Source organism: Hippocampus comes, unplaced genomic scaffold (assembly GCF_001891065.2).
Source record: "Hippocampus comes isolate QL1 unplaced genomic scaffold, H_comes_QL1_v1.1 scaffold61, whole genome shotgun sequence".
NCBI lineage: Eukaryota > Metazoa > Chordata > Actinopteri > Syngnathiformes > Syngnathidae > Hippocampus > Hippocampus comes.
Window position 1 is genome coordinate 497,293 of NW_017805501.1, and position 17,830 is coordinate 515,122.

At 45.2% G+C, this 17,830-nt stretch overlaps 3 protein-coding genes across 8 annotated transcripts in view; 1 reads left to right on the forward strand and 2 right to left on the reverse strand.

The window, feature by feature from the left end:
* Positions 1-2,029: 2,029 nt before the first annotated feature.
* fam3c (FAM3 metabolism regulating signaling molecule C) lies at positions 2,030-4,691 on the reverse strand. The gene is made up of 10 exons (XM_019877168.1): positions 4,610-4,691; positions 4,184-4,220; positions 3,977-4,081; positions 3,868-3,894; positions 3,667-3,787; positions 3,439-3,497; positions 3,129-3,179; positions 2,968-3,052; positions 2,756-2,882; positions 2,030-2,482 (listed from the first exon to the last, which is right to left on the reverse strand). Exons 2-10 carry the CDS (start codon positions 4,197-4,199, stop codon positions 2,393-2,395), a joined length of 681 nt encoding a protein of 226 aa, XP_019732727.1. The 5' UTR covers positions 4,200-4,220; positions 4,610-4,691; the 3' UTR covers positions 2,030-2,392.
* A 390-nt stretch (positions 4,692-5,081) lies between these two features.
* Positions 5,082-13,260, reverse strand: LOC109520163 (sortilin). 6 transcript variants are annotated; one of them, XM_019877166.1, is made up of 21 exons: positions 12,896-13,260; positions 10,532-11,916; positions 10,000-10,062; positions 9,855-9,931; positions 9,686-9,782; positions 9,122-9,289; positions 8,924-8,997; positions 8,744-8,790; positions 8,497-8,633; positions 8,339-8,422; positions 7,954-8,014; positions 7,213-7,365; positions 7,037-7,134; positions 6,860-6,959; positions 6,616-6,790; positions 6,328-6,521; positions 6,049-6,241; positions 5,717-5,981; positions 5,542-5,648; positions 5,337-5,454; positions 5,082-5,253 (listed from the first exon to the last, which is right to left on the reverse strand). In XM_019877166.1, the coding sequence occupies exons 2-21, from the start codon at positions 10,841-10,843 to the stop codon at positions 5,236-5,238; spliced, it is 2,541 nt and encodes an 846-aa protein (XP_019732725.1). In that variant the 5' UTR covers positions 10,844-11,916; positions 12,896-13,260; the 3' UTR covers positions 5,082-5,235. The 6 variants fall into 6 exon arrangements, with proteins under 6 accessions (XP_019732725.1, XP_019732722.1, XP_019732724.1 ...); XM_019877163.1 differs by having other exon boundaries at positions 10,532-12,008; positions 12,896-13,036; XM_019877165.1 differs by lacking the exon at positions 12,896-13,260 and adding an exon at positions 12,538-12,889.
* A 1,349-nt stretch (positions 13,261-14,609) lies between these two features.
* LOC109520113 (inosine-5'-monophosphate dehydrogenase 1b-like) overlaps positions 14,610-17,830 on the forward strand; it is an 11,632-nt gene continuing 8,411 nt past the window's right edge. Inside the window, exon 1 of the mRNA XM_019877077.1 lies at positions 14,610-14,834. Within this exon, the coding sequence (XP_019732636.1) occupies positions 14,691-14,834 (144 nt within the window). The 5' untranslated portion in view covers positions 14,610-14,690. The remainder of the gene's footprint in view (positions 14,835-17,830) is intronic.

The following is a 17,830-nucleotide window of genomic DNA, read 5'->3' on the forward strand; positions in this document are numbered from 1 at the left end:
AACATGGTATACAAACCTCTCTGTATCCTGGTGTGTGTGTGTGTGTGTGTGTGTGTGTGTGTGTGTGTGTGTGTGTGTGTGTGTGTGTGTCGGGGCAGGCAATTACAGGATTGGGAGTTTGGGATGGAAGGCGAGGGTATGGAGGTTATTAAGGAGGGGCTTTAAAAGGGGGGTTTTAAGTAACCCCCGCTGGAAAAAAAAGTTACACTGTGAAGGTAAACACGAGGGTGGAGCTCAGTTTGGGGGTCCGCTATCAGATGAAGGGCAGAATTGCGGAGCGAGCGGCTGCGTGGGTTTAAATGTAGTATCCGTCAATGTTTATGTTGGCGAAGGGAGAAAATGGATGGCAGGTGTGTTTTAGGAACCAAAACATGAAGTGAATTTGCCATAATTAAGTAAAGAAAAAAAAAAGTAGACTTGACAGAAACGCATATGAGAGCAGATGAGGGCCTTGTAGAAGAAAAAATATTTTCCTTGAAGAAGGGAAAAGTCACAATTGTTAGCATTCAACAAAAAAAAAGATAGTCACATGAAGTGAATTGCAGAAGAAAAGTGCTCAAGAACAGACTTCATGTGTTTTTTTTCCAAGCAGCATTAGAAGGTCAAAAAGCATGTTGTGATCCTGTGGCGAATACTTTACGACCTTGATGTCTCAAGAAGAGCACTTTTTGTTTTGGGAACTTCCTGTTCTAAATTCACCCCCCGCCGATGACATCACTTATGACTTAGACACCTCTGGCCAAAAGTTGTACTACAAAAATAAAATAAATCTCAATTTGAGAAAAACGAATTGGACATGCAAGAAAGGTATGTGGCGAAACAACAAACTGGTGGCGGTTGTGGTAAAAATAAATTTGTGTTTGGAAATGCCATTTAGTTCAGGGTGGTGACGTTTGCTGGCAGGTGTGGAGCTTTGTTTTGGTCCCGTTCCTGCGGCATGAAGTTGGCCCTTCAGGTCAGAGTCCAAAGGTGAGGGTTCAAACCTCGGCTGAACTCTTGTGTGAGAGCCAGCTTTGTTTTCGCAGGCAGAGGAGGGTGGAGGAAGGAGAAGCGCCCTCATCTTTGTACGCTCGCTTTGCCCTCACGCGGCACATCATCACGGGCTTTATGCAAGCGGAGATGTTCATCCATAATGCATCACCTCGCATGTCTTACGTAAGGCCACTCGCGCTTACATAGGTGTGATTGCTCTCAGAGGAGCCCGCCTCGGGCACACAGTTGCAAAACAGTAAGTTGTCGATGTGCACCGGTGCCATGACAGAGCGCTTTCACGGCAGCTGCAGCCGGAACAAAGCACGTTACAGAGCATTTTGCATAAAATAACACCAATAGAATAGAGCGCATGACATAGAACATCAAGGCCTTGTTGTTTGAAGCAGGTATGGATGAAAGAGGAGAGAGATGAAAGTCTCCACTGGCGATATTGCACGTAAATGATGCAATGCTCAAAATGTGAACCCGTTTTCTTCAAATGTCCCCTCTAACTGCATCCATATGTATATTTCGTCAAATCCAAACAGAGATATATTGTAGTTAGGTGTGACATCTACGTGAAGGTAAATGTTAATTTGGGTTGGAAAAAAAACGACTTTGTTGAGGATGTGACCAAAGCTAAGAGATAAATGCGACTTTAGCGACCCCTTTCGGTCAAATCGTAAAAGGAAGCGCGCTTTTCTGCTGCATCCGATCATGTAATTTTGCTGCCATCTAGCGGACATTTCGAGCTCTTACATTCCTATCGGAAGCCGAAACAAATTGAATTCTAACGACAAACGTGAATAAACCAATGTTAAAGGGTTCGGTTTCAAATGTTTGCATGGGAAAAAATAGTCGGCGTGTTATTCATGCTCATTTGGAGCAAAAGTCACGACTGAGAGTGATTTCTTCTGTGCCTTTTTTTTTTTTAACTGCTCGCTGATAAAGCGACATGGCAATGATTACCAAAGCATAAATGGCATTTACACCTACAGTAATATCCAATGATGTTCTAAGTACTCCATGTTAATCATGAACCGTTCAGGAAACAGTCCAGCAATAACAAACCAGATTTATTATTATTATTATTATTTAAAAAATAAATCAGTAAAATCAGTTTGAACCCTCCTAAACAAATTATATTTACATAGTTCACAGTGGAAAGTTGGTACACTTTGGTTCACGGTCAAGGCGGATTAGCAGGCAGAGCAGACAGTGCAAGAACAATCATAATAATAATACAACTTTTTGAAGCTTAAGGTGTGACGGTATTACAGCAGATAAGTCCCTTCTTTTTGGTGGGCTCCACCTGCGTGCTGTCCCACCGCGAGCCCTTTCAAAGATTGTCGGCGGTAAACAGTCTGACATGACGGAAAACGGTGGCTCGTCTCAGATGAGGAGTCTCCGACAGGGGGGGTCAGTCCTCCCTGCGAGGAATGCAGCCTTCCATTTCGAGGACCTCCGGCCAGCCCTCAAACTTGTTGGTGTCTGCTTTGTTTTTGATGTGCTGCAACAAACGATGGTCAAACTAACTTGATTGCTCCATCACGTCAACTTTAGCATTGTCATAGCTTTTCGTTCGTTTCGGGATTATAGTGCCACCTGTTGCTTTGGGTATGTATTTAAATAATAGAGTATACTTCTCAGAAAAAAAAAATTAAGCGTCTGGGACTTGAGATTTCTTTTTTTCGAGACCAGAATCCAACAAAACGCCCAACTTCGGCCATCTTCCTTTCATCAAAGACAAACTTGGAATAACATGGCTGCCGGCGCACACTACCTGCTCAAATGGACTCTTGGTCTTGATCCCTTTCCCTCCGACAAAGATCCAGTTATCCCGGAATCCTAAATTGTTGACGGCCGAGCTTCCCAGGTCAGCGATCAGCTTCCGTGCTTCGTTGTTGAGCCTGGGAGGAAAAAAGAAAAAAAAAAAAGATGGTCAGTTCAAGGCTGGAGGGAATTCATGCGCGTGAAGACGGTCAGGGTCCCAACTTGGTGGCTGGATCATCGAAGGATGCCATCATGACCACTGTCCCCTCCTCGATTTCCTTCAGGAATTGGATGAGGGGAGCCACGTCTAAGATGGAATACAGTGACACGTGACGCACTGTGCAGTGCTGCTGTTTTTATCTCGAAAGTAATATGATGCTCACTTCCTGCCCACATGTCGAAGAAGTCAGTTTTGTTCAGCTCTCCTGTTCTTCCTGTGTAGCGGCAAAGAATGAGAAGTTAAATCAGGATGCTCCGCCATGAAGAGAACCATAAAAAAATGGCACAAAATAACAAAGGCGGTTGTTTTGTGTGCTCAACAGATGAAATGCGAGACAAAATATTTTCAATTTCAACATCGCATGGAGCTGGAGCGTACCAAAGATTATGAGCGAACCAACGATTATGAGCTTGTTCGTGAAAAATGGACCATCCAGGCCGGATGATCCCTTAAACATGAAGGCGTGCCATTACCATTGACAAGAGCAATGTTGAGTCCTCGTCCCACGTTATTCTTCACGGCGCTCATGAGCCTAAGAAAATGTAAGAGGGCAGAGGAGCTATTGACGTGTGCAGGAGAGGACACGCCCATATTCTCCAGGAACTTTATTTGACTTCCCGCTCGTTCCTACACCTTCATCAAACACAAAGATGGGCGCTGTCTCGCGTATACAATCAAAGCAAAGTCGTAAAATCTCCTACATTTTGTCCTCCAGGCACATTTTGGGCCCAACCACGCTGGCTGCGCCACTCGCCATCTTGAAGGCAAACTGACCGACGGGACACGCCTTGGAAAGTCCACATTTGTGCCCAACTGGTTTGGCTGCTCGGTGAACACAGATTTTCCCCCTGATTTTTCAGTGGCCAAACGGGAGGCATTCGAACTGCACGATATATACTTACATCCGTCTTTTATGGAAACCGATCTGCCTAAAAAGACACAAAAAACAAGACATAGTTAGAGTGAATTTGGCATTTTGCATCGCCAGCCTCTCTGCTCCTCATCACTCACTCATCATGCTTCCCTGCCGGAAATCCACCCTTATCTCCAGCAGATGGAACGCCAGATAGATGGCGAGGATGAAGGTGGAGATCATCGCTGCCATCTTCAAAACGCCTGAGGAAAGAACCACATTTGAGGATGATGTCAGAGTCCCCTTCTGGAACATCAGATATCCCAGATGTTATTGTTTTTAAAAAAATACGCTTGGGGTTTTACCTCCAGTTCGCACCATATTCAGTCAAGTTCAGCCACTCTGAAACGCCCAACAAAAGCACACAGCTATTTAAAAATAATATGGGAGAAATCTGAATACTAAGCAGCAGGTAGTTGTTCACGTTTTTCCAAGGAGAACTTCCGATTGGCTCGCTGCCACCCAAACTTTGATACAAAGTAACATCTTTCCGAGTGCCACTTGAACGCTACTAATTTCATTAAAACCACACGAACAGTTTGTCTTCACCATTTTTAACTTTTCGTATTTGATAATACAACACAATCAAATAATTGTTTTATTACTAAGACGACTGTTGGTACCTTCGGACAGAAATGACGCTACCTCGTTACGTTCTTTCTCACCGGAGTCAGTAAACGCTGCCATCAAACCTGATGACAATATTTGCATCTTAAAAAAATTGAACTTACAGCGACTAAAATTCCTGTTTGATGAATAACGGGTGTAACGAGCAGACGTCGCGACTGTCAAGTTCAGAAGTGAAACCTGAACTGCTATCGTCGAACAGAGCGCTCACACTTGACACGGGGGGAAAAAAGAAGAGGCGGTGACGGCAGGGTAATACTATTCTGTGTTTATTCGTGTTGAAAACACAAACCAACCAACAAGTTATTGCGGTAAATGTGATAAAATATAGGTGGATTACTGGCTTGGAAGCTTATTTGTTTTCGTATTTCAGTGTCATAGTGAGTTATCTTCACAAGAGATGATCTTTTCCTACTTCCTGAATTGCTATTCTTCGCTCACTCAAGAGGTCTTTTACAGTTTAGCGCCCCCATATGGTTTTCTACTCAATTACAAGCAAAGCTTTCAATCACAAAAAGCAAGAAACATGAGCCCATTTTTCAGTCATTTGTATAAAAAAAAGCAATATAAAACGAGTACTATCAACATGTATGCATTTTAATATTCAAATAAAAAATGTACAAATCAAGGTTGCATAAAACCAATTCGAGCAAATGAATGTCAATAAATAACGTAATTTCATTTTATCGTTGCTCTTCAACTCCGCTCTCGGGCCGGTTCAAAAACTGTTTTACTGTAGAAGATTTTGCTGGAAAAAAAACAGGATTGTCGTTAAAATTTGTTTCCAAAATTAGAACAAAAAAATACTCAATTGATGTGAGTAGTTATTACATTATCTGAGTCCTGCGGACATGCCGATCCATTGCTGCTGTTGGCACTTTCACGATCCCCCGTGGCTCCATTGCGGTCATCTTGAATCTGGAGATTGGAGAAACGATATTCTGGCGCCCTGCAGGAGGACAGTGTGACACAACAATCAGCCGAAATCCTCTGAAAAGCCTCTGAAGTCTTCCCAATAGGCACCTGCTTGGCTCACCTAGATTGATAAACCCCTCTCCTGATGGCGACCAGAGCCGAAATGACAGCGGCCAGGACGATGATGCCCGCGCCAGCGCACACCAGTATCAGCACCATCCTCTCTCGCTGAAAACACCCAAAACAAGCTTGAAAACTATTCGAGGAAGATTTTGTGGGATGTCAAAGCTACTCACTGGCGTGTCAAAGTGTGTCACTGGTGCAGTGGCGTGAGCGACAGGTGAATCGGGGCTGGGTTTGACACCACAGGGTCTGATGATAGTCTGGCCTGCCAACTGAGAAGAAAATCCCCCCTCACAGCGGTCACTCGGGACCTTGCGATATCCTGCCGTCAGGAGCTCGTCCTCTTCTCCATTCAGGCACATCTCCAAGGTTTTGTTGTGCATGTCAGGCCGCGGCACGCAGTCCGATGTGTTCACTTGCTGCTGATAGCCGTAGTCACTGTTTCAAAGGGTTTGTTTAGAACGACGGCTCAATTGATCATGAGGTCTTGATTTGCTGTTCTCACCACAAAAAATCTTCCCTGGTGCACAGACAGGGAATTTCCGTCTTTACCGTGACATAGCCGCGACCATTCCGGCACACGGCTTGTTTCTTCCGTCTCCGGTATGTCTCCTTGACACCCAGGACGCAGCCGTCCCTCTCCAAACCTTCTCCCCCGGTTGAGTGCGCCAACCACTCCTCATAATCCTGGTCATTACCTGAAGGAACGACATCAGAATGTCGTCTCGATTGAGGGAGGATTAGGCCAAGGGGTTAACTTGATATATTTCCAACGAGAACTTACATTCTCTCGTGATGAGGCTCTGGAAGTCAATGGTGACCGCCACCCACATGGGCTGGTCGTCATCCTCAGGACGGAAGCCCCATACGCTGACGCTCATGGCCTTGGTGCCCGGCTCGGAAGACAGGCCGGCGAAGAAGAAGGGCTGCTCGGTGAAGTTGTACGACTTCCAGCACTGGCCTTCGTCGGTTGAGAACCTGAGGCACAACAGGAAGTGGATAAACAAGGAGAAAATAGAGACCGAAAAGCAACAACGAAAGACGACCAGAAGAGCTGCTATTTGTTCCGTACTTGATTGTCTTGACCTGTCCTTCCCGCCGTGCCTCCACGGCTACGATGAGCCCGCCAGAGTCCAGGATGCTGTAATGATGGGGACCCCTCAGCGTGCCCCTCCAGTTGTAACCCCCATCAGAGGAAACAAATACATCTGGATGCTGCCATGACGACAGGCAATCACCCACCGAACCTAAAGCATGAGAGAGTTTGATAAACCATTTAAAACGGCACCTCGGGAGATAAAAGTAGCGACTGTTACCATGCGCGATGACCAGACCAACCGCCGTGGGATCGGACATGAGCAGCATCGGCACGATATGATTGATGCGACTGTGTTCTCCGTGAATATGAAGGTTGCACTGCTGAAGGCGGCCATAGGTTAAGCAAATATATATTCACGCACATAATACGCGTTTGAATCGCATTGAGCACACACATTCTTCACTTTCTCCCCACATTCCACATTCTGAGGTTTGGAAAGCTGTCGCCACGTTCCTCCCCGGTTGAATGAAATGACCGATCTGATCCTTCCATCTGAAACACACAATTGAAAACGTGATCATCTCTTTCACCCGTGTGTTCAACCTGACACACGGGAACGGACGAGCACACCTTTGTCCAGTTTATTGGTGAGGTACACGCCGCGGAGCGATGTGATGTTCCGGAAATCGCTCTTCCGCTGCCCGTCGAACAAGTGGCGCTCGAGCGATTTGGAGAAAAGGATGCCGCGGTCATCTGATGTGTACATGGTCCCAAAGTAGGTGTCTAATAGGAATTGACATTGATTTTGAAAGACTTTTGTCTGTTTCCACTGACAGCCCCAAAATTAAATTAAATAAGAAACACACGGCAAGGACAAGGTCATCTGAAATTGGCGACAAACACATTGGGAGTGTGTTTGTGTGTGTTCTTGTGATACACCCTGATCTCAAGATAGGCTCGTCAGCCATTTGCGGCGCGCAACCCGAATCTCTCGCCAATCTGCAGCTGACAAAAGATAAAGCCTCCCCCCCCATCTCCCCGACTTATCTGAAGTCCTGTCAACTCAAGGATTTTTTTTTTTAAAGGAAGGAATTGCAGCTGTTTATGTGACATGGCTTTTAAAAAGGGGTAAACATTTTTTTTAATCTTTTTATGGGAACGTAGAGAGGGTGAAGGGAAAGAAAACACCGTCCAGCTGGCATGGTGTGCGCAAACACAGTGAGTATGATGGAATGATTTGTCAGCAACAGCCAGAACTCGTGAAACCAGTTCAGTCTTTGCTGTCAAGTATTTCCATTACAACAAAGCAAAAAAAAAAAAAAAACGGTGTGTTTGTGCCACGATTTTAGTTATTTTCATCTCTGGTTTTACCTCCCGGGTTGTCCACGTGCATAAAGAGCATGTCCTCGTCCCCGTCCAAGATGGAGTAAAACTGCAAACGCACACAAATGGATGATGACTAATTTCACTCTTGGCTCGTCTAATTTACGAATTTACAGGAGAGAGAAAGTTTGTGGGTGTATTTTTTTTTAAATCTGCCACTGACTGTTGAAAAGGAAAAAGTCATCATTGGAATTGTGGCTTCAGTTTGAACAACCGCTACAATTAGCTACATAACTGCGGTTTGAAAAGAAAAAAATTGCGCGATTGTGTTAGTCAGTAGCGATGTTTGCCTTACGTGCCGAACCGGACTTCTTTTTAACTCAGTCGCAACTGAAACAAGCTTATAAATATGTTTTAGTGAAGAGATTCTCACCTGTTCGGTTGAAGCCGACGGGAGTAGCGCTCGATTGAAGGTGTCTCCTTGGTCGGAGGAAAAATACATGACCCTCGGAGATCGCTGTGAGTAAAATAACGCAAATTGTCATCCGACGGCGTGGCCTTTAAACGGCGTGTTCTTTGAAGAACTCTCACCGTGTCTTCCATGACTGAGAAGAAGAGAAAAGTTCCGATGTAGCCAAAACTGTAGACATCCTCGTGGATGGTGGTGAAGGTCTTGCCGAGGTCTTTGGTCCTCTTCAGCTGCAGATCGCCCCTCTCCTCCGCATCCACTACGACGACAGCAAGTGCTAGTCTTGATTTGATCGACACTCAGGAAAACAATTGTAAAGATCCGATTGGATCGGATAAATTAATTACAGCTGCCATTTTGTACTCTTACTTGTGTCTGCTTTGCTGCAACTGAAGAACAAATTGATGCCAGCTCCCCTAAAAGAAAGAGTCAAAAACTTAGACTTGAACAGCATTCAATAGGAATCCAAGCTCGAAAGGGTGTCTTGTGTTTTGACAAGGTGTCTTTGAGGCTGTGCTTTTGTGTGAGTCACTTCCTGTTGTTTCTCACCATGAGAAAGAATGCACTCCATCATGCACTTTTGTCCACGTGGCGCCAAAGTCCAGCGTCAGCCACAGAGCACCCTGCGAGTCAGGAACAGGAACACACTTGGCTGTGTTTACCCTCTTTGACCAAAGGCGTGACATGGGCTTGCAATAACATTACCTAGTAGATCAAACATGATGTCTGTGTGTGTGCGTGACCCACCTCGATGCTCAGCGCCACCAGCAAGTCGGGGTTGAGGAAGTGGTAGGTGATGGGCTGCGCCAGGTGGAAGGGAAGCTGGATGAAGCGAAAGGTGGCACCGGCGTCTGTCGAGGTGAAAATGATGCCGCCCGGATGGTCCACCACGGGTGTGTCGGCGGTTAATATCACCTGTTTCAATTGTACGTGTGGTTATGCGAATCACGGTTGCTTAAACGACCAACAAATTTGTGAACTACTCCATCGGTATGTCACTCGTTGAAAAATTCGGTATAATATTCGAGAACCATTTTTGGGTGTATAATTGCACCAGTCAAAAAAATGAATGCCCTGTGTGGGACAATGAGAAACATTTTTGTGGGCCTCCATGTCAAAGAACCATGTGACTTCTCCTAACCAATCAAGCTAAGATATTGTCCTTGTCCTAACAATTTCATCCCAAAACAACAAATACTGCACCATTTTCTTTAAAGGAACATGGTTCCCATTGAATAGCAACGCTAACATTGCCACGGCAAACATGCTAGCATTAACTAGACTTCTGCTAGCGCGCGGCGTCCAACTTACAGAACTTCCTGGTCCCACGCTGACTCCAAACTCCTCTTTGATGAATGTGTGGTTGATGCTGTGCGAAATGTCGCGGAAGGACTTGCCGTAATCCGTACTGGAAAGGAAGATGGGATTGGACAACAATGTTGCTGCTAAGCATGGCGTATTGTAATCATTCGCAACTCACCTTCGGTAAAGGCGCGAGGAGCCTCCTTCAAGGAACGTGTCGATGGGAGCACTGATTGTGGACAACACCAAGATCACCTGGAAAGATGGAGCTAGTTTAGTATATAGTTGTTCATGTAGTTTTGTTGTTTTGTTGCCAAACTCACCCCAGTGCCATCGCCGACCCACGTGAGAATCACATAGGAGCCGTCATCACCGTTAAATCCTGTCTGAAAGCAAAACCACACCGAATTAGCTGTCTAACTGAATATTAAAAAAAAAAAAAAAAAAACGACTTTAGCTTATTAGCATTCTTTTGCTTTGCGTATCCTCATTACTTCAAATTAATGGATGTTTACTGATCAGTGATTTTATTATCTGTTGCCACCACATTGTCAAAGTGTATGTCAATAAATTTGAATCTCATGGGCTATTTCCGTATTAGCCTGTATTCAAAAAGTGAGACTTGATTCATTTTGTGCACTGTATACGCACCAGTGCCTATAAAGTAAGGGTTAAACATCATTTATTACATGCATGCATTTGAGAAATTTCCAATTTAATGATTTTACACAATTTGACTCGACCCAGTTAAAACAAAGGATCACAAAATAGACCGACAAAATAGACCGAGACCCTTAATTTGAGAACCCCCTTGGCCTCATTCGGAAAAACCAAGGTGCTAAAGCAACTCCTCACCTCGTGGGTGTTGTCGCCTAGGACTCGATGCTCGAGAGGGGTCAGGCTGACCTGACACGAGTCGAAGGCAGGACCCCTGGAAGCCCTGGACGCGCCCGCGGAGGGAGCGGCGCCCCTCCGCGGGCGAGTGCGCGCCTCGGCCCCGAATTGGAGCAGAACGCAGAGAGCCACGACTCGCTTCCAGATCATGACCGGTGCCGCAAACGCTCGGGAGCCCCAGTGGAGGTGTCCGCGGGCGGGATGCGTGTGCTCCGAGTGGCAGGGGAGAGGCAGCAGGGGCAGGTGTGTGGGAGTGGGGAGGGGACGGCCCATTAACACGAAAAGTGCTGCGTCCACTGCCGGCGCAGGTGTTGAGCCCGCATCCCGCTCATGTCGCACTTACCCTGGGGGCCATTTTGCACGGAAGGGCCCCGTGTGACCTCAGACGACGCACAAGTGGGCTCCACCAGAGAGAGAGAGCGTTTACTTTTGAAACAGAGCAGTAATCGTGAACAATGCACGCGCTGAAGAACTATTTTAGCAAGTTTCGGCTTTCGCAGGCTCATTACCACCGTTGTTTGTTGTAAGTGTATTAGACATGAGTGTCCACACGAGGGTGCTGTTTATGCGGAATTTACTTTTTTTTTTTGTTTAAAAATGTCCTTTTGTTGATGTCATATTTTAACTTCCAAAAGAGATAAACGTTCGAGATAGAATACAGTTGCCATTGGCTAATGATCCAGCTCTTTAAACAGGTTTGTGACATCTTTACTCAAACAGTACTTATTTATATGCAATATGAGGTCAAGTTTCAATTGGAAGGATATTTATTCCCCAAAAGGAGAGAAATACTCAAAGCCAAACATGAACAAGAAGTCAAAGCAATAAGAGGTTAAGAATAAAATCACCTGTTGTGCTACGTTTCTGACGGCTTTGTTGGCTTTTAGATTTCACACATTTACCATTCATTTTAATATGTGATGATGTTGCTGCCTGCCAAGATTTGTCATCACAGGCATAAATTTTAAAGATGCACACACAATTGGAAGGTTGGCCAGCCTTTTCAGTTAGCATTAGTTTGTTTTAATTATGAGGCTATTACACACCAAAATATTAATCTTGAAATCATTCCCCCATGCTGCTTGCAGCCACTTTCTCAACGCCTGCATGTTACAGTTGTGTCTTTGGCTTAGCAAATTTCAGTAGTGCTCTCCTTTTGCATTTTTTTTAAAGATGCCACAGTTCCACAAAGTGCAGCCAGCTGACATTTTGCCCCCTCGTCTCATCAGTCCACGTGCGTGGTCGCCAAAGACCCTCCATGAGGCTTCGGCACGGGACACCTCTCCATCTCCAGCATCCAGCGGCAGTCTTGGACGTACATCAGGCCGCCAACCGAGTCGGCCAGGCTGAAAATGAAGGCGAAGATGCTCACGGCGGTCCCGAAGAAGTAGAGCCTCAGAACAGCTGGAACCATTGCACCAGGTGAGCAACAACAACCCTGTCATAAGGAATATACAATTTAATATCCACACGCACATTTACGCATTTTATATATATTCAAAAAGTCAAAACTTATGTGCGACTTTAGTAGTAGGAAGAATGTCATTAATGGAGCGTTCAACATTTTAGTAAATGCCAAAAATAGCACGAGAACTAGACGCAATTCACTTCCTGTTACAGCCAATACACGTTTGACGACGTACATGAAGTTGATAAATCGACCTAAACCATTTGACGTTGTTTTCGTTTGAATGAAACGCGATTTTCTCCATCTCGCCAAGCGTATACTCGCCACTCAAGTTGTAAATCACATCGCGGACAACGAGCCGAATGACGGCGAGAGTGCCGATCAACGAAAGCACACGAACGTAGCAGCAGCAGCCAGAACGCACCAAATTCGTACAACGCGAACATAAACTACAAAAAAAAGGACGAACCGCGCGAATTCTCGTGACATTTCACCTCCTTTTTGTCACTTAAAAACATGCAAATGTTTACCACGGGTTAATAACGTGGCAAGAACTCACTGTGTGGCTTGTTTCTTTGCGTGTCGCGAAGACTGCCGAAGGTTTCCAACAACAAGTCGGGACCTGTTAAGGTTCTACGCAGCTACTGAGTTATTACGGAATGAAAGTGGCTTTGGAATTGTCGTTTACATAAAAGTGTTAATCAATGAAGTGCTGTGCTCCCATCTTCTGCCCGCATCTCGTTCGTTGGCCGGTAGGTCGGGAGCGTGGTAGAGGGAAGCAGATAGGCTGTTGTTTCCGGTTCAAGGAAAATGACTATTTATTACTATTATTATTTTGAAGTAATCACGGTTTGCACCCTCCTCTGCTGCATAAAGCTAATAGTAAGCATACCAGAACATTTCTATATATCACTAACCATAATCTCCTTGCTCAAGCCTGTTTACAATCCAGACATTTACTGAAGCGACTTGTTGAAAGGGAGCAGTTTATTTATTCTGACGCTCGTGTACGTTGTGGACTTCCCCCAAAAAATCGGCTGTGGCTAATTCTCCACCACACACAGACTGGTCATTATTAGCCCCTCCGAGGTAGTCACGGTGTTGGAGGAAACACTGGGCCCTTTGAGTTTTACTTCAATAAGCCCCTTTTAAAAGTAAAATGTGTTCATGCGTACAGTTTAGCCTGTGACAACTAACTAGACTTCTCTGACCTCTTCAAGAGTTTAGTTTATTCATTGTATTAACATATAATGTACAAAAACACATCTATTGAAACATACCGTATGGATACTCGTCATATTTTCAGTTTTTTAAAATTATTTTTCCACAAGTTCGTCTTTAGGGTGACATTTTTACATGTTCATACAGTAAAGGCACCATAAATCATTATATGAACTACTGTATTGTATTGTATAGTCTATTTACTCAGCACAAAAGTATAACTTCGATTGTGGCACTCGGGATTAAAAACAACTCGAGAACGGTTCTCTCCACTTCCTGTCATACGCTTTCATTATAACGTCAAAAAAAAAAAACTGAGGCGGAGAGAGAAGTTGCGCAAGAAGGCTTTGTGAAACTTCAGCCAGAAGTTTCTCAGCAGCAGCTGGAGGATGGCCAAGCATTCAGACTGAAAATCTAAAGGAGCACAAATTAGAACCTCATGTCTTTCACGGGAATGACCCAGCCACGAGGCACCAAATATACTGCACTTCAGTTTGCATGTCAGTAAAATGTTCAGGGGTAGCACTTATAATTGAACTTTGAATTGAATTACAGTGTCAATGGCTCCCAATCATGACTCGAGATGTAATGGCATGCTATTTCCAACAGAGGGCAATGTAACAGTCATCCACGCACTCCTGTCAAGGTCAGAGAGAGGGAGAGAGAAAGAAAGAGAGAGAGAGAAAGAGAGCGCTAACACACTCAATGAATGTAACACTTAGTTATAGGTTTGTCGGCTTAGCTCCTCGTGACTGCATCCGCACCGCGCGCACATGACAGCTATTAGAGCATGCGCGTGCTCTCGTCTGTACCGGTTTCATTGAAGCCGGCTCGTCCACCATTCAGCCTGCCTGTGATGTCCTGCCTTTCATGTCAGATGACCAGGCAGGTTTGATACGTTAGCATGTGGTGAAGGGCTTAAAGAGGATTTTCCATCTTAACTGTCACCGTCACCTGCGGGTAGTCGTAGTAAAGTGCGTGATAAAGTAAGAATAACACATCATGTGTACGGTGCACATGTCGGTTGTTTGAAGTTTGGAAGTGAAGTCAGCTGGGGAGGGGGTCATGTGACTGCATATAGGCATCGCTGTCGAAAAAAAAATGCTCATCTTCACAGTGAAATCCTCTTTGTCTGGATTACATGGCCTCACACTTTGCTGTCCCCGCTCTCTTTGCTCCAGGGCCTGGCTTTGCTTTGTCCCGCTTCCCCGTTACGCCAACTCCCAACTCTGGCCGGTGACGTGGCGCTGGCTTAACATTACCACGGTGACACCCGCTCTCTGGGAGAATCTCCTTGGCGACGCCCCCCGCTGACACGCCTGTTGTCTCCTTTCAAGGCAGGTGCATCCTGTGAGTCCTCCATGCATGGGAACATCGACTGCTGCTGCCAGATAAGCATATTTGGTCAACAACTTTCAAGGTTCTCACACGTGGAATTCTCAATGTAGTCTACAGTTTGCAAAGGAGTCAAACGTCTAAGTCGAAGCGGAGATGGACATCTACGAGGGCCAACAGGTAGAGCGGAGGAGGATGTCGGGAGACGCGCACACCCGAGGGGAGCACTTTGTCCGGCACGAGACTGCGGCACAGCGTTACAGCGCCACCCGGATTCAGGCGGGACTGGGCCCGGAGAGGTAGGAAGTTCCGATCCGAGTTTCAGCGGTTCCACGGCCACTCCGGTAATAGCTCCCCTCGCTTAGCCCCCCCGATGCTAACAAAAACAAGACTTAGTGCAAGCTTTTAAATATAGGGCTCTCCTGGATCACCGCGGGGCAATCCCAAGCAGGCTTGGAAAAGGAACTACTGAGCCGTATGGCCAATGACCCACTTTCAGCAATTCAAATCAAATCCCTCCCGGTCACCTAACCCTCACTTTTTATGGTAACAGAGTGGCAGTCTTTGTTTAACTTTCTTCTCAGCGTACGTGGGGAGATGTTTCCACATTCACTTTCGTGTGACCTTGTCCATTGGTCCCGTGCAACGCAATGATTGTGTGCATGAGGAATTTAACTCAATCTGACAATGAGATGAATGCACAAGTGGTCATAACTTTCAATGACAACCATTTGAACACTGTTAGAGTTGATTTGTTTGGGCCAAGACTGTAGACAAATACAGAATGCGTTTCTTGTTTTGCAGCATACAAGCGTTACGTTTCTGCGTGATGGCCAATTTCTGCCCTCTCAGTATCTACACTAGTCAACCTTTAACTAGTACACCACATAAAATGTAACCACACACTAAAAAGTGCTGTTGTTTTACCTGTGTGCTGCAGTTTGATTGTGAAGATGCTAATATGCATTGAAAAAAGGGGCTACGGCTCATCAGGTATGCCAATTTCCCATTATTGGTCTGAAAATAATGGTGTATTCACTACAATTTTTACACCTTGGTTCATCTGTCAAAACCAGGGAGGTATAGCAGAACAATTAGATGCTCTTCCACCAGATGGCAGAAGGTACAATTAAACCTTGTATCGACCTGTAGAACAAAACAGGCCCAGATTTCACTCAGAGTAAGTCCATTTGTGAGTAAATTAAGACGAGATCATCATTTCAGTCTGTCGGACATTTTTGTTTAGATTCTTCTCATGTAAATTTGTGCCGTGGCCCAATAAAGTCCTTAGGTTTATTGTAATACCAATTTTTTGCAGGTGCTAATTGTAATTTATTTTGTATGTTTTCAAACCAATTTATATCATTAATTTAAAAAACTTTTTTTTTCTTATCTATCCATCGTTCCATTACACTCCCCTCCCCCATACGGAGTTGGGTCACAGGCGCTGCAGCTTAAGCAGGGAAGCTGAGACTTGCCTCTCCCGAGCCATTTCATCCAACTCTGCCGGGGGAATCCCAAGGTGTTCCTCGGCCAGCCGGGGAAACATTTTATCTCCAGGGTGTGCCTGTGTTGTCCCTTAGGATCATTGGGATACACAAACCCATCCACCACGATAAAGTGACAACTCAGGGAGGGGCGTATTTTTTCCCTCCATTTTATTATTATTATTTTACATTTTTATTTACTTCTTGTCAAAGTGGTGGTCTGGATTTTATGTCAAATGACCATCGAGTCCGTCTCCATGGCAGCGGTTAAAAAAATGCATTCACTTGTACGCATGCGAAGGTGGATATATCTGACGTCACGCATCGTGGGGAGCTCAACCGCACACGCGGGCAATTGAACACGCCTCCGCGCTGAAAGGGGATGTTACAAGGCGGCGGCTGGGACAGATTCTCCAACCCCGCACCGTGGCACAGAGTAGTGGCAAACAGTCTACAGTTTTGCCGTACTTTTCCCACCCCCCAAACTCACTTTCTGGAGCCACGGGTGACGTATCTGCTCTCATTTCTTCGAGGTAAACTCACTCCGACGTTAGCATGCCACTTAGCATCCTCACTACACCGCTCCACATTTCACTAGGAAGCTGGGAGATTGCTTTGCAATTTTGGGTTAACTCAGAAGCGATTCGGCGCTCGGGACCCTGTTAAACGAGAACACTTAGCCCGCACACAAAAAGTTAAAAAGAAAAACACGGGCGAGTTGACGCAAGACAGTGGACATGCGCACATTCGAGAACAGTGGCATGTTGCTAATGCTAATCGCTAACTCAGTCTCCACATGTATCCCCGTCCGTGCGTGCACTGACGGGAAAAAAGTTGCTCTGCGGGCACTTTTAGTACCAAACGTGACGATTAAAACAAAGATTCAAATCGTACAAATTATCGTCAGTGCGTGTGTAATATTTGAATGCAGTGTTGCCATTATTAGAGCACGCTTTTTATTTACACTGCTCTTTATTCTATGTCTGATGATTATCATTTAATCCTTGCGATCCCTTAAAATGCGCATAGAAGTTTCGCCATGTTTTTGCACTTAAATGTCATACCTGTTTTTTTCTGCTATTGCCTTACGTCCTCTTCAGCAAGTATTGAACTAAATGTGACCGAAGCATCACCCTCCACGTCACCTTTGCGCATCAGAACACCGAACTCGCTTCGAACCTACACTAAAATACCGTCCACGCCCTCGTCCGTGAAGCAATTTTGCTCAAATGAAAGCCAAATATTATCGTATGTGAAGCAAACAGACCGGTCCTTCAATTCGGCCTCGATATTGGAGCTAACATTGAAACGTCATCTCATGTCATGTAGCCTTTTTAAGAGCACGTTTCGGAGCTAATGTTTGCTCGCCTGCAATGTAGAGCACTAGGCAAGCGTCGTTGAAGTCAAGCTTGGCGTTTTTAAAAACACCTAAACATACCGCAACATACTCATTTGCTGATGTCATCTAATGTATGTTTTTTTTCCATGTCACGTTTTCTGCAATGTTGACATTTTCCAGTTCTTTTATCCTCTGCTCAAAACGCGTTTACTCTATGTATGACATCATCAAGAGACAGTGGGTGCTTGGTTATCAATAGGCATTTTTTGACTTGCTCGTTATCAACAGACTGCCTGCCTCAAGATGCTTCTGCGGCTGCCCAATAACTTCTCAAAGGGGTACAGTGGGAGGATTTGTTCTGTTGTGAATGTTGCGTCTTAGACCTGATTGACTAACTTGGGCAGGAATTTAAATACGTACATAGATGTCTAGCCAATGAAAAGCTGAGGGAACTGGTGTAATATCAGTAC